Genomic DNA, 14,508 nt, shown 5'->3' with positions numbered 1-14,508 from the left:
GAAATGCAGAAAAATTTCTTTAGCCAGACGGTGGTGAATTTGTTGAATTTATTACCACAGGGCAGCTGTGGAGGCCAGGTTGTTGATTGCATTTAAGGCAGAACTTGACCAGTTCTTGAATGGGCATGGTATCATTATGGGGAGATGGCCAGGGAGTGGGGCTGAGGAGGGGAAAAGAAGGATCAGCTGTAATTGAATGGCGGAGAAGACTCCATCGGCCAAATGGCCTAATTCTGCTCCTATGTCTTATGCTCTTATGATGTGGCTAACAAGTTTCGAGTTGATACTAGAATAGATGATATTGTAGTGAAAACATTATTTTTTTAATTGTAATGATGTAGATGAGAATGTAGGTAGCATGGTTTCAGAGTACTGTAGGATGGAAACAAACCCTTTACCCCTACAGGTCCACGCTGACCACAGCTTCCTCCCCGCTATTGCCAGTTGCTTACATTCGGCTCATAACCCTCCAAAGCCCCTCCATGACCCTATCCAAATGCCTCTTAAATATTGCATTTGTAGCTGCTTCAGCCACTTACACTGACTCATTCTCCAACACTTCAGGGAATCAAGTTCTAACCTATTCAGCCTTTTCCTGTAACTCAAGTCTTGAAGTTCCAGCAATATTCTTGTAAATTTTCTCTGTGCTCTTTTAATATTATTAATATCTTTCCTGTAGGTAGGTGACCAAAGCTGCACACAATACTCCAAATTGGCCTCACCAAGTCTTGCACAACTTCAACATAATATCCCAACTCCTGTATTCAATACTCTATTTATGAAGGCCAGTGTTTCAAAAGCCCCCTTTATGACCCTATCAACCTGTGAACGCCATTCTCAAGGAGTTATTGCTGTATTCCAAGAACCCTTTGTTCTACTGCAATCCTCAGTGTTGTACTGTACGCTGTGTAAGTTCTACCCTAGTTTGTCCTCCCAAAGTGCAACCCCTCATACTTGACTGCATTAAATTGCATCTGTTAACTTTACAGCCCAGTTTCCCATTTGGTCCAGACCCTGTTGCAAATTTTGATTAGTTTTCATTGGTGTCCACTAGCCCTCAATCTTGGTGTCATCTGTAATTTGCTGATCCACTTTACCACACTACCTCTGACCAAACACTTAGCATACAAACCTCCAGTCAGAGCAACCCCCCAATCTACATCAGTCCTCACAGAGGTAAAGGAGGCCACATTAGGAGCACCACATTCTGTAGATAACCCCAGCAGACTTGCAGATGAAGTATTGCTTCACCTGAAAGGATTGTTTGGTGACCACTTCGTCAAGCACCTTCTCTCCTTCTGCCACAACAGGTGGGATGTCCCAGTAACCACAAAATGTTAATTCTGTATCCCACTCCCATTCTGACATGTCAATTCATGGCCTCCTCTACTGCCAAGATAAGGCCACACTCAAGATGGAGAAGCAATACCTCATATTCCTTCTGGTTAGCTTTGAACCTAATGGCATGAACATTGATTTCTCCAACTTCCATCAACTTCTCACCCCTTCCCCTTTGCTTTCTCTCTTTCTCAGATCCCCATCTTGGTCCCCTCTTGCACCTTCCCTTTTCACCTGCCCATTGCCTCCTTCTGGTGTCCTTCCTTCTTCCCTTTCTCCCATGGTCCACTCTCCTTTCCTATGAGATTTCTTCTTTGTCAGCCCTTTAACTTTAATACCTATCACCTTCGAGCTTCTCAGTTCATCCCCCTCCCTCACCCACCAGCAAATGAGGAGATCACTGTGGCTTTGACAATGAACTTGGCTTCTTTACTAGCAGCCAGTAAGGTCCTGAAAGATTGGGGGTAGTAAATGTGCCTTTTTCAGGAAGTGAAATGGGAAAATCCAGGCTAATATTGGCCAGTGAGCCTCATATAAGTGGTAGGAAAGCTTTCCTAACTTTCGTAAACACACTTAATAGATTCGACCCCATCTAAGCCCTTAACAATATGGCAGTCTCAGTATTTGGTAGAACAGTTAAGATCCTCTACTATGGCAACCGTATTATTCTGCAACTCTGCACAGTCTCCCTGCATATATGTTCCCCTAATTCCTGTTGACTATTTGGGCTGCTAGAGTTCAATTCCAAAAGGGTGATCATCCCCTTCTTATTTTTCAGTTCCACCCATCAAACCTCAAAGACCCTTCAGTATTTTCATCTTTGGCTGCTGCTGTCCCACCTAATGCACCTGTGTCCTGAAACATTGAGCTGTCAGTTCTGTTCCTCCCATAACCACGTTTCAGTAATGGCTATAATATGCAAACCCTAAGGTCACCTGCCTTACTTGTCAGACCTCTTGCACTGAAATAAATACAACATAATCCAATAGGTAATCCTCTCACTGCCAGTGTTAAAATCAGAATCAGTTTTAATATCATCAGCATATGCTGTGAAATTTATTGCCTTTGTGGCAGCAGTACAAAGCTATACTATATATATATATATATATTTAATTAAATAAGTAGTGCAAAAATAAAAACAAAGAATTAGTGGTTTGGTGTTTATGGGCTCAATGTCCATCAAAAATTGGATGGCAGAGGGCAAGCAGCTGTCCCCGAGTCATTGAGCTTGAGCCTTCAGGCTTCTGTACCTCTTTGATGGTAACAATGAGAACGACATGACCTGGGTGATGGGGGTCCGTACTGATTGATGCTGTCTTTTTGAGGCATGGCTCCTTGGAGGTGTCCTGGATACTATGGAGGCTAGTGCCCATGATGGAGCTAAGTTTACAGCTCTCTGCAGCTTATTTTAATTCTGTGCAGTAGCCCCCCCCCCCATACTAGATGGTGATGCAGCCAGTTAGAACGCTCTCGACAGAACCTGTAGAAATTTTTGAGTCTCTTGGGTGACTTACTAAATCTCCTCAAACTTGTAATGAAATATAGCTGCTCTGGTGTTTTCTTTATCCTGCCTGTCACGTCTATTTGACCTGCTGTCATTAACTTCTACAGAACATTCCTGCCTGTCATTTGTTTCCATGCTCCCAGTCCCCACCAAACTAGTTCAAACCCACCTTAGTGGCCAACACTTACAAATCTGACTGCCAGACCACTGTTCCCTTTCCCACCATTTGCCCCAGAAGAGATCTTAATGGCCCAAAAAACTTGAATCCCTGCTGCCTACACCAATTTTTCAACCATACATTCATTTGCTGCATTGTCCTATGGTTACACTCATGAGGACTTGCACGGGAAGTAATACAGAGATTACTAACCTCAATATCCTGCTTTTATCTTCTTCCCTAACCACCTATACTCACTTTACAGGGCTATACTCCCTTCTGTGTTACACTTCCTTGGAAAACTGCTGCAAGAGGCCACAGACACAGAGGTTAAAGTGGGAATGGTTGAAGCAGTGTAAGTTGGAAGCTGCGAGGAGGATTCCAAGCCTACAGAAGGGACATAGATAGGTTCAGTGAGTATCAGGAATCTGGCAGATGCAATAATCATGTGAAACTGTGAGGGTATCCACTTTGGAAGTAAGAATGCAAAAGCAAATTGTTATTTAAACAGAGTGGACAAAGTGTTCCAGTAATAAAAGGATTCAGGGTATATGAAACTTATAAACTAATCATACAGGTACAACAATTAAAATGAGAACATTTGATGGAACTTCATCAAACACTAGTGTTTACAGTATTGGTCTGTTCTTAAAGAAGGGTGTGCATGCCGTGCAGGAATACCTCGAGGAAAGGATGAACAGGCCGAGCCTATGTGCGTTGGAATTTAAAACTGATCTTATTGAAGACTGTAAAATTCTGAGGGGGATTCACAAGGTAGATGCTCAGAGGCTGTTTCCCAACTGTGAGGGAGTCCAAAATAGATGTCAAAATGACGGAGCATTCAGATAGAGATTAGGAGGAATTCAAGAGAGTTGTAGCTCTTTGGAATTCTCTGATCAGAGAACTATGGAGATGAAGTCATTGAATATATTCAAACCAGAAAGTGACAGACATTTAAAAAGTAAAGGTATCATAGGGTATGAGAAGAGAGCATGAGAATCAAAGGGCCCATCTGCCTACTGATGCTTCAGTTTTGTTTGTCTTTGACTGCAAGTACAGAATAACGTGACATTGGGGTATTTTATTTAGTATTTATCTTAATCTTTTTGTTCTCATCTCCTTTGAGAACTGGATAGAATTTATACAGAAGTATTCTATTTAAAATGTTTGAAGACTGATATTAAATTTATTGTAGAAGTTCATATTTTACATTATTTCAAAAAGAAATCTCAGGTGGCGATGAAGAAACAAGATCCTTCTCCAATGACAGATGACAGCAAAGCTCATCAACTTATAGCTGCAGGACCAAAATTTGCTTGGCAGGTTACCCGCCAACATGCAGCACTAAACTCCGAGGATATAACACATCTGCAAAATATGAGTAAAATCTCAGGTGGGGATCTTGAACTTCATAAGCCCAATTTTGGCAGTACTGGGAAGGTAATTCAGGACAACTTTAAACATCGCCATGCATTCCAACAGCAAGTCATTGAGGATCAAAAAAAGCTACTTCAGGAAAAACAGTACATCATTGAAGAACTGCAGGAGAAGCAACAGTTAACAATCCTGCAGCAAGAGGCAAAATTAGCTTCGGCCATCACCACTGCAATTGTTAATGCAACACAAAAGATGCACATTGAGCCGCATACTCATGGTAGAAGACCCGCTGGAAATGTGCAACTTGAAATGAAAGATGCTACTGAGCATAAATTCAAGTAATGTTACATTCCTCTTCACTTATTTTTTTTTCAAAAGACTCAGTGATATTGTGGAATTTTAGTTTGGTTAATCAAAACAAAGTATTTTGTAGTTGTAAATGTATTTGTAATTGATTTTGAAATGTATTTTGTAATTAATAATGATTATGAAGCTATGGGATTGTCAAAAAATCCCAAGTGGTTCACTTAAATCTGGTTAAGAAATCTGCCATTCTTGCTAATTCCCGCTGATGTGTGACCCTGGAAAGGTTTTGTAATTCCTTCATTGTCACTGGGTATAAATCCTGTAAATCGTACAATATTGTAGGTAATTCATAATAGCACTTCAAGTTGGCTTACTAACACCATCTCAAGGATAGTTAGAGATTAGCAATACCCACGTTCCAAAAGGAGGGGAAACAAGCTAAATCTTGCAAGAAATTACCTCTGAAAATAAGTCCTTTTCTTAAATTCCTGATCATCTAATAAGATTTTATAAAGAGGCTGAGAAGAATTTGTGCAGTTATAAACACTGACATTGACAATGTTATTTGATTTTATTCTCCTACAGATCAAATTGTCCTTCATTAGCTGTGGAATCCAGTTGTCCCACAAGCAGTACCAATTGTAGCAAAACCAATCATAACTTGATTTCACCTCACCCAATCGTCAAAGGTATGCAGTCATGCTTTTATTGCTGGTTATTTGGTGGTTCATGTAACATTACTGTCTATTTTGTTTGTGTGTTGCTGCTCCATTTCCCCTATAAAGCTGGTTGTGCAATTAGGGTGTAATCAAACCTTTTGTTGTCTGCTTTCATCTTATTTGTGTATACTTGGGGTTATTAAGTTGACCAATAGGCACATATTTTCATGAATTAGTTATCGGTCCATTTAAAATTGATATCCTGACAGGAAACCAACTGAAAGAGTAGGCATTTTTAGTTTCTACCCCGAATGCTGTCTTTTTTTATATATATATATATATTTTTTTTTTTCACGGTAGAGGTTGATAGAATCTTGATTGATCTGGGCATGAAGGGATACAGCGAGAAGGCAGGGGATTGGGCCTGACAGGAATATTGGATCAGCCATGACAAAGTGGCAGAGCAGACTCGATGGACCAGATGGCCTAATTCTGATCATATACAGTATCTTATGGTCTTATAATAGTGGACAAGCACATTCATGGTTGGTGATAAGAGTGGGCATTGAGCTTTGTATGGTGTTTGGTTTAGCTATTATTTGGTCTTTGAATAATCTCTTCCAATGAGTGGCTATATATACAGTATGGGCATTATACACTTAAAAGGCAATGGTGATAGGAGAGAGGGCAAGTTAAGAGGCATCTCTGGTGGGATTAGGATTTGTGTTCAAAAGGTGCACTAATCAGCAAATGAACTATATTTGTATAATCTTCCTATAATTTTAATATTTTTTGACAAAGGCAAATTAATACTGCACACAAAATTAGTGATGCTTTCTTATATGATCCTAGAAATTGTATTGTGTGAAATGACCAGTTATACTGGTGACCATTGAATAATTAATACAAAGCTATCCATTTGCTTGCTAATTTTTTTAAAAAGCAATTTGAATATTTTCTCAGCAATGGAGGAGCGAGCAAGGCAGCGCCTGGCAAAAAGAAAAGAATTGGAAGAGCTCAAAAGAAAAAGGGAAGAAGAGAAACTTGTAGGTTTAAAGATTGTTTTATTTTCCTGCTTTATCATTTAATGTAATCCAGTGCTTAGTGACATCAAGCTGGCCTGTGTTTTGGATGATATTTAACCCTTAAGCAGATTATCTCTTCATTATTCTATGGGAACTTTTTAGATGCTTGCTGTAAGCAAAATGGCACACTTCCCTTTGTTACAGCATTGTCTACTTTTTAAAAATACATAATTAACTACTTTTTGAGGTGGCCTGGGACATTGAAAGGTGCTGTGTAAATGTAGTATTTTCTACACTTTTTCTCTAAATTCACTTTCTAACTAACAAAGTCAAGAAAATGTTCACACTTACTAATTTAGTGTTTTGATGCTGTATTTAATTAAAAACAGACTAGGAAGAAAATAAGCACCTCAGATATTAGATCCCCCAACTTTCTCCTGCTTGCTCTCCTGTAGTGATGGTTGGGATTCTCACATTTTCTCTCATTCACACCATGTGCTAAACTGTAAGACATAGGAGCAGAAATCTGGTCTGCTCCGCCACTCGATCATTTATTTTCACTCTCAACCACATCCTTCTGCCTTCTCCCTGTAATCTTATTAATCAGGAACCCATCATCTCCTCTTTAAATATACCTGAAGACTTGGCCTCCACAGCCATCCATGCCGACAAATTCCACAGATTCAGCACTCTCTGGTTAAAGTAATTCCTACTCTTCTCTGTTCTAAAGGGAAACCCTTCTATTCTGGGACTGTACCCTCTAGTCCTAGACTCAACCACTATTGAAAACATCTTCCTCATCTCCAGTCAATGTTTAGGCCTTTCAAAATACATTAGGTTTCAATAAGGTCTCCCCTTATTCTTATAAATTCCAGTGAGTACAGACCCCCAGTTATCAAACACTCCTCATATGTTAACCTTTTCATTCCTGGGTCATTTTTTTTAAACCTCAAGACCCTCGTCAATGCCAGCACATCCTTCCTTAGCTTATGCATCCCAAAACTCCTCACAATACTTAAAATGTGGTCTGGTCAACATATTATAAAGTTTCAGAATTTCATCCATGCTTTTATATTCTAGTCCTCTGCAAATGAATGTCAACATTGCATTCACCTTCCTCATTACCCACTCAATTTGCAAATTAACCTCTAAGGAATCCTGCACGAGGACTCCCAAGTCCCTTTGCACTCTTGACTTTTGAATTTTCTCCCCATTTAGAAAATAGTCTACATCTTCATTCCTTCTACCAAAGTGCATGACCATCCCCTTCCCTGCATGGTATTCCATCTGCCACTACTTTGCCACTCTCATAATCATCCTTCTGCAGACTCTCTGCTTCCTCAACAGTACCTGCCCCTACCACCTATCTTTGTATTGTTGCAAACTTGGCCACAAAGCCAGTAACATCCAGATCAGTGAAAAGTTGCAGACTCAACACCTACCCTTGCAGAACACCATAGGTCACCGATCAACCAGAAAAGGCCTCCTTTATCCCCACTCTTTCAGCCAATCTTCTATCCATGCTAGTTTCTTTTTTGTAATACCAGGGGTTTCTACCTTGTGTGGCACCTTGTCAAAGGCCTTCTGAAAATCCAAGTAAGCAACATCCACTGACTCTCCTTTGTCTATCCTGCCAGTTACTTCCTCAAACACTACAAGTGACAACAGCAGCATTAAATTGTGACATTTTAAAATAGCATTTCTGTGTGGAATAATGTTTGAATTGCTCTCGATTGTGTGGTATTGAAAAACATTTTGTATTTATGTTTGCCTCAAGGCACACTTGAGAGCTGAAGAGGAAGAACGACTAATGCAGCAGGAGGCTGAGAAACGAGCATTGTTAGAAAAGAAGCGTGAGGAGAAAAGATTACAGAGACAGGTACAAATTTGCAAACTGATGCTAAACAGTATAGCTTGGAAGTTGTTGACAATTTACTAAGTATTAATTTTTTCTGTTTGGATTTTGAATACAGTGGATTCTGGTTAATTGGGAACAGTACAATTTGGCTCAATTAATTGGCCCAAGTTTCATGGAATAGTCAAAAGGTTTAACAAATAGACTAACTACCATTTAACTGAGTAATGAATTATGTATTTAAATTAGAACACTACCAATTCCTCTAAAATACTCAAACTATTTATTAGTTCTTAATAGTTATCAATGGAGTTTGTCTGCCGTATTCTGTTGAACACATAAGTTGTTATAGCCAGGGGGTGTTAATGGGGACTAACTCCCACTACCTATTAAATGCTCCCAATGGTGTACACCTCAAATAGCCTCTGACAACCAATTCCAGTTCCTGGCCTTCACGTGTGGCTTAGCTACTAAGCCCAGCAGAACCATTTCTACTGACAGGCGAAGGGGCAAAGGCAGGTTACTGGCACCTTAAAACCAGTCGCTTCAGGCAGATGGGGCTCATCAGGCATTGTTGGCAGTTTATCTCAAACCTCCGCTGCCTTGCAGCTATACCCACTCATGGGGAAGTGCTTCAGGAGTAAACCCCAAGAGAACATCTGGAACTGGAGTCCATAAGGCAGTCCTATGTTGAGTTTAATGCTGACTGGCAACTCCTGCCAAACTGTATCAGTCTCTGCAGTTCCTTTGGCTTCATCAGTTGCGTGGAGAGGGGGAGCTTGCTGCATGGACAACGGCTTGCCCTTCATATTGTACTGCCCGGGCTTGCCTATCTAGACAGCTGGGACATAATATCCATGGTCAAGTCTGACCGATGGAGGCCCTCACCTCACAATGAACAAAATCAGCACAGACACCTCGTACAGATAATATATGCAATGTTTTAGATGATTGCATCTTCCAAATTCTTCATTTTCTTTGTAATATTCAAGATGATTGTCAATACCTTCGTAGTTTCTAACTTGCTGAAGTAGTGAAGTCATTTCATTTTCACTCCCAGGCAGTTCTGGCATGTCCAAGCCTGAATGCTTGAAACCATAGTGCGCAAACCAGTTCTGAATTGTCGTCTTGCTTATTTGTTGTCAACTATCAGTAACAGAAGTCACTGCTGCTTGAACACAAAAACCTGAAACTGACGCTTTTTAAAAACTTACTGTTGTAAGCACAGTGTAGTGTCTAACAGCTATGCAAATGCGTGACTGACGCTAGTTAGAAACTGTTTGGCAACTGTTTGCCTCCTGCCCCAATTAAGTGGTATAGTGTTCCAAATAAACAAAGTAAATCCTGGTTATTTTCTTTAAGTGATGTCCCAAATAAATGGCTGCCCCAATAAACGGGCCAATTATTCAGGATCCATTTATAAAACAATTATTGTAAACATTATTTATCCCAAATTAAAATGTTTGAGTTTTATTTATATCAACTCAATTTGTGCATAAATTGAGGGAGAGGAGCCATGTACCTCATTCAAGTTTGTTTGTAAAGAGGAGAAAGTAGTTCTAAGTTAGAAGTAATGCACTGTTACCATTGGATCTTTGAAATGTGGGATACATACTATAGGTGCCTCCAATAGACAGATAGGCATGTGTTTTCCTGGCTTTGTGCTCATTTCATTCACTGGCCAACAGAACTAATCAAAACTGTAAACTCTTTAAAGACTCAGTTCATGCAACACGTATCTGAACCTGCATTTGAATCACCAAGGCATTGAAAGCCAATTGCTGATTAAAGGGATTGAGTAGATGCATTATTTATGGTCTGCATGGGTGAGGTGGACTGAACAGCTTGTTACTAACAGTCTGGTGAATTGTTAGACATGGTTCCCTATTACACTGCAATTAAACAGAATCCTTTATGTAGTGTAAGTATTTTGAGACACATCTTTGTTTATTGCTCTTTAGAGTAAAGTATCTACCAAATTCAATATAACAGTATCAAAAGTGTTTTGGTAAATCAATTGTATTTACATTAAAGCCTCTACATTAAACTCTCTAATTATAATCAATATGAAATCATAAAACTGCATGACAGAGTACTTGAGGAAGTGACCATCAAAATACTGGATGCATTGGTAGTTATTTTCCAATATTCTATGGATTATAGCCTTGTAACTTATAACCTTACTATTTGAAAAACAGGGAATTGTAGAGCAGCTAGCTTGACGACATTTAAAATGCAGTAGTGGAGTATTTATAAAATAGTGACAGGATCAGTCAAGATCAGGTGTGCCCCAAGGCTGTGTACTTAGCTCCCTGCTTTACTCTTTGTACAATTCTGCAGCTAAGTACAGCTCCAATGCTGCATTTAAGTTTGTTGACAACACCACTTACCATTTATTACTCACCAGCTATCAGTGACAAAAATCACTGCATTTTGAATATAAATACACAAGTGACACTAGTTAAAACTGTCCACTGTGTGGTGTCCAATGGCCACAAAACATGGATGTTACTGATGTTGGTTATAGAAAGTGTTTGGCAACAGTCTCCTGCCCCAGTTCATTATGTGCCAAATAAATGGATGGAATCCCGGCTCTTTTCTCGATTAGTTTTTGTTTTTTAAGAGTTGTCCTTAATGACTAAGATGAACAATGAAATGCTGTCTCCAAATATGTAAACAGTGTAAAGCTGGGTGGGAGTGTAAGCTGTGATGTGGATGTGGAGATGCTCCATTGTGATTTGGATAGGCTGAATGACAATAGACAATGAGCAAATGCATAGCAGATGTACTATCATGTGGATAAATGTGAGATTGTTTATTTTGGTGGCAAATAGGGGCAGGTTATTATCCCAACAGCGACAGATTAGTAAAGAGAGTGCTGTAATGAGGTTTGGGAGCCTCATAAGTTCATGAAAGTAAACATACAGGTGCAGCAGGCATTTAAGAGGGGTCTGGTTTGTTACTCTTCATTTTAGAGGTCCCGCCAAGGCTCTGTATAAATTTTTTGTTCAAATTGTACAGAGCTACAGCAAGACAGCTCCTTGAAGTCTGTGCAAAAATGTCAGTCTCATCACAAGAAAGATGTTGCCAAGGAGAGAGTGAAGTCAATAGTCATTGGACCGATTCTTGGGGTGGCAGGACTTACATATAGGGAGAGATTAGAAAGATTGGGCTTCTAATTGCTAGAGTTGAGAATGAGATAAAACTTCATGAAACATACAAGATTCTGACAGGATTGGACAATTAGATGTTCCTGATGCTGCAGAAATGCAAAATCCAGGGCACACCTCAAGGATATGGTGCAGACAGACCATTTAAGACCATAAGATATAGGAGCAGAAGGCCATTCAGCCCATTGAGTCTGCTCCGTTATTCAATCATGGGCTCATCCAATTCTTCCAGTCATCCCACTCCCCTGCCTTCACTCCATACCCTTTGATGCCCTGGCTAATCAAGAAGAGACAGATAAGGAGAAATTTATTCACCCAAAGACTGATAAACTACAGAAATTTTTACCATGGAAGCCAGTTGCAGCAATGCGATTTAGTATACACATACATTAAGTGGCCAATTTATTAGGTACCTCCTCCATTGTTCAAGCGTTATTATTTGCAAGGGAACTAGAAACAGATATGAAGTGGGAGTGAATATTTCAGGTTGTTGAGTAATTTTTCAAACAGAAGGGTATTCCACTCACCGACATTTTTGCTTATGCAACATTTGGGGCACCATCAATGACAGGACACTTCCTCAGGGTCATTACTGTGCCTAACATTTACTATTCACCATGTAATTCACAGACTGCATCTTGTCATGAAAAGCCTAAAATAATTAAATACTGCTATCACAGAGGTAAATAGAATCAAGTCCCATTGTCTCAATTTTGAGAGGTTTGTATTGAGAATGATGAACAGTTTGAACATTTGCTGTTGCACACAGAAGTTAGATGGCTCTCGAAATGAAACTGCCCAAGATGCTGCAATGTTCTTTTGAAGACTCAAATGCTTCATTCCATAATCTACTCAAGAATATTAGGCATGGCGTTGCTTATTTATCAGAATTATTCACAAAATTTAATGAAATCAATCTTCAATTGCAAGGAAGTGATATGAATCTTATCAAAGTCAAATCAGTCATCTCCACATTTCTGTTTAAGTTAACCCTATTTATGTGCAACATAGGCTGTTGTAACCTTTTTCAATTTCTGAGCCTAAGTTGGAAGAGAATGAAATAATACCAGATGATTATCTTCAAGCATATTGTGCCCACCTGGGTGAGCTGCATGAAGACATGTCAGAGACACTAGAATACTACAGCACAATACAGGCCCTTTGGCTCTTGATGTTGTGCCAACCCATATATTCCTAAAAAAAAATTAAACCCACATTACCCAGTAACCCTCTATTTTTCTTCCATCCACGTGCCTGTCCAAGAAGCTCTTAAATACCCCTAATGTTTTAGCCTCCACCACCATCCCTGGCAAGTCATTCCAGGCACCCACAAACCTCTGTGTTAATAAAAAAAAAAGTACCCCTGATGCCTCCCCTAAACTTCCCTCCCTTAACTTTGTACATATGCCCTCTGGTGTTTGCTATTGGTGCCCTGGGAAACAGGTACTGGCTATCCACCCTATCTATGCCTCTCATAATCTTGTAGACCTCTATCAAGTCCCCTCTCATTCTTCTCTGCTCCAAAGAGAAAAGTCCCAGCTCTGCTAACCTTGCCTCATAAGATTTGTTTTCCAATTCAGGCAACATCTTGGTAGATCTCCTCTGCACCCTCTCCATTGCTTCCACAACCTTCCCTTAATGAGGTGACCAAAATTGAACACAATACTCTGTGTGGTCTCACCAGAGATTTGTAGAGTTGTAACATGACCTCTTTACTCTTGAACTCAATCCCCTATTAAAGAAATCTAGCATCCCACAGGCCTTCTTAACTATCCTAACGACCTGTGCAGCAACCTTGAGGGATGTATGGATTTGAACCCCAAGGTCCCTCTGTTCATCCACACTTTTAAGTAACCGACCATTTACCCTGTACTCAGCCTTCTGGTTTGTCCTTGCAAAATGCATCACCTCACACTTATCTGGATTGAACTCCATCTGCCACTTTTCTGCCCAACTATGCATCCTCTCTACATCCTCTTGTAACCTTCGACAACCTACAGCTCCATCCACAACTCCTCCAATCTTTGTGTCATCTGCAAACTTACTCACCCATCCTTCCGCCTCTTCATCCAGGTCATTTATAAAACTCACGAAGAGCAGGGGTCCTAGGACAGATCCTTGCGGTACTCCACTTGTCACTGACCTCCAGGCAGAATACTTTCCTTCCACTACTACCCTCTGCTTTCTTCCTGTAAGCCAATTTTTGATCCAAACAGTCAAGGTTCCACTGATCCCATGCCTCATGACTTTCTGGATGAGTCTCTCATGGGGGACCTTGTCAAATGCCTTGGTAAAAATCCATGTAGATCACATCTACCGCCCTACTCTCATCAATTTCTTTTGTTACCTCTTCAAAAAACTCAATTAGGCTCGTGGGGCATGACCCTCCCTTCACAAAGCCATATTGACTATCCTTGACTGTACTTCTCCAAATGCTCGTAGATCCTATCCTTAAGAATCCTTTCCAATAGTTTGCAGACCACCAATGTAAGACTCAACAGTCTATAATTCCCAGGATTTTCCCTATTACCTTTTTTAAACAAGGGTACTTCATTTGCCATTCTCCAATCCTCCGGCACCTCCCCTGCAGCCAAAGAGGATTCAAAGATCATAGCTACTGCTCCAGCAATCTCTTCTCTCACTTCCCACAGCAACCTGGGGTATATCACATCTGGTCCTGGGGACTTATAAATCTTGCTGTCTTTAAGAAGATCCAACACTTATTCTTCCTTAATCTCCACATTGTCCAGCACACATGCCTGTTCTATTTTGACACCCTGATCAAGGTCCTTTTCACTTGAGAATACTGAAGCAAAGTATTCATTTAAGACCTCCCCAACCTCCTCTGCCTCCAGGCACATGTTGCCTTCCTTTAGCAGTCCAATCTTCATTCTTATCATCCTTCTGTTCTTCACATATGCATAGAACGCCTTGGGGTTCTCCTTAATCCTACATGCCAAGGCCTTCTCATGCACCCTTCGAGCTCTCCTAAGTCCTTTCTTAAGCTCCTTCCTGGCTACCCTATATTTCTCATGAGCCCCTCCTGCTTCCTGCTTCTTATATCTAACATATGCTTCCTTCTTGCTCTTGACGAGTTGCCTCACGTGTTTCGTCAGC

General features: G+C 40.3%; 1 protein-coding gene across 4 annotated transcripts in view; it reads left to right on the top strand.

The window, feature by feature from the left end:
• The window catches only part of ccdc191 (coiled-coil domain containing 191), a 53,367-nt gene that overhangs the window by 28,394 nt on the left and 10,465 nt on the right, over window positions 1-14,508 (top strand). For all 4 annotated transcript variants that reach the window (XM_059968075.1, XM_059968076.1, XM_059968077.1 and 1 more), the window contains 4 exons: window positions 4,224-4,714; window positions 5,268-5,371; window positions 6,305-6,387; window positions 8,144-8,245. In XM_059968075.1, the coding sequence (XP_059824058.1) occupies window positions 4,224-4,714; window positions 5,268-5,371; window positions 6,305-6,387; window positions 8,144-8,245 (780 nt within the window). The remainder of the gene's footprint in view (window positions 1-4,223; window positions 4,715-5,267; window positions 5,372-6,304; window positions 6,388-8,143; window positions 8,246-14,508) is intronic.

Source organism: Hypanus sabinus, chromosome 4 (assembly GCF_030144855.1).
Source record: "Hypanus sabinus isolate sHypSab1 chromosome 4, sHypSab1.hap1, whole genome shotgun sequence".
In the NCBI taxonomy this organism is placed as follows: Eukaryota; Metazoa; Chordata; class Chondrichthyes; order Myliobatiformes; family Dasyatidae; genus Hypanus; species Hypanus sabinus.
Note: the sequence above shows the minus strand (reverse complement) of the source record. Positions and strands in the feature narration are given on the sequence as shown.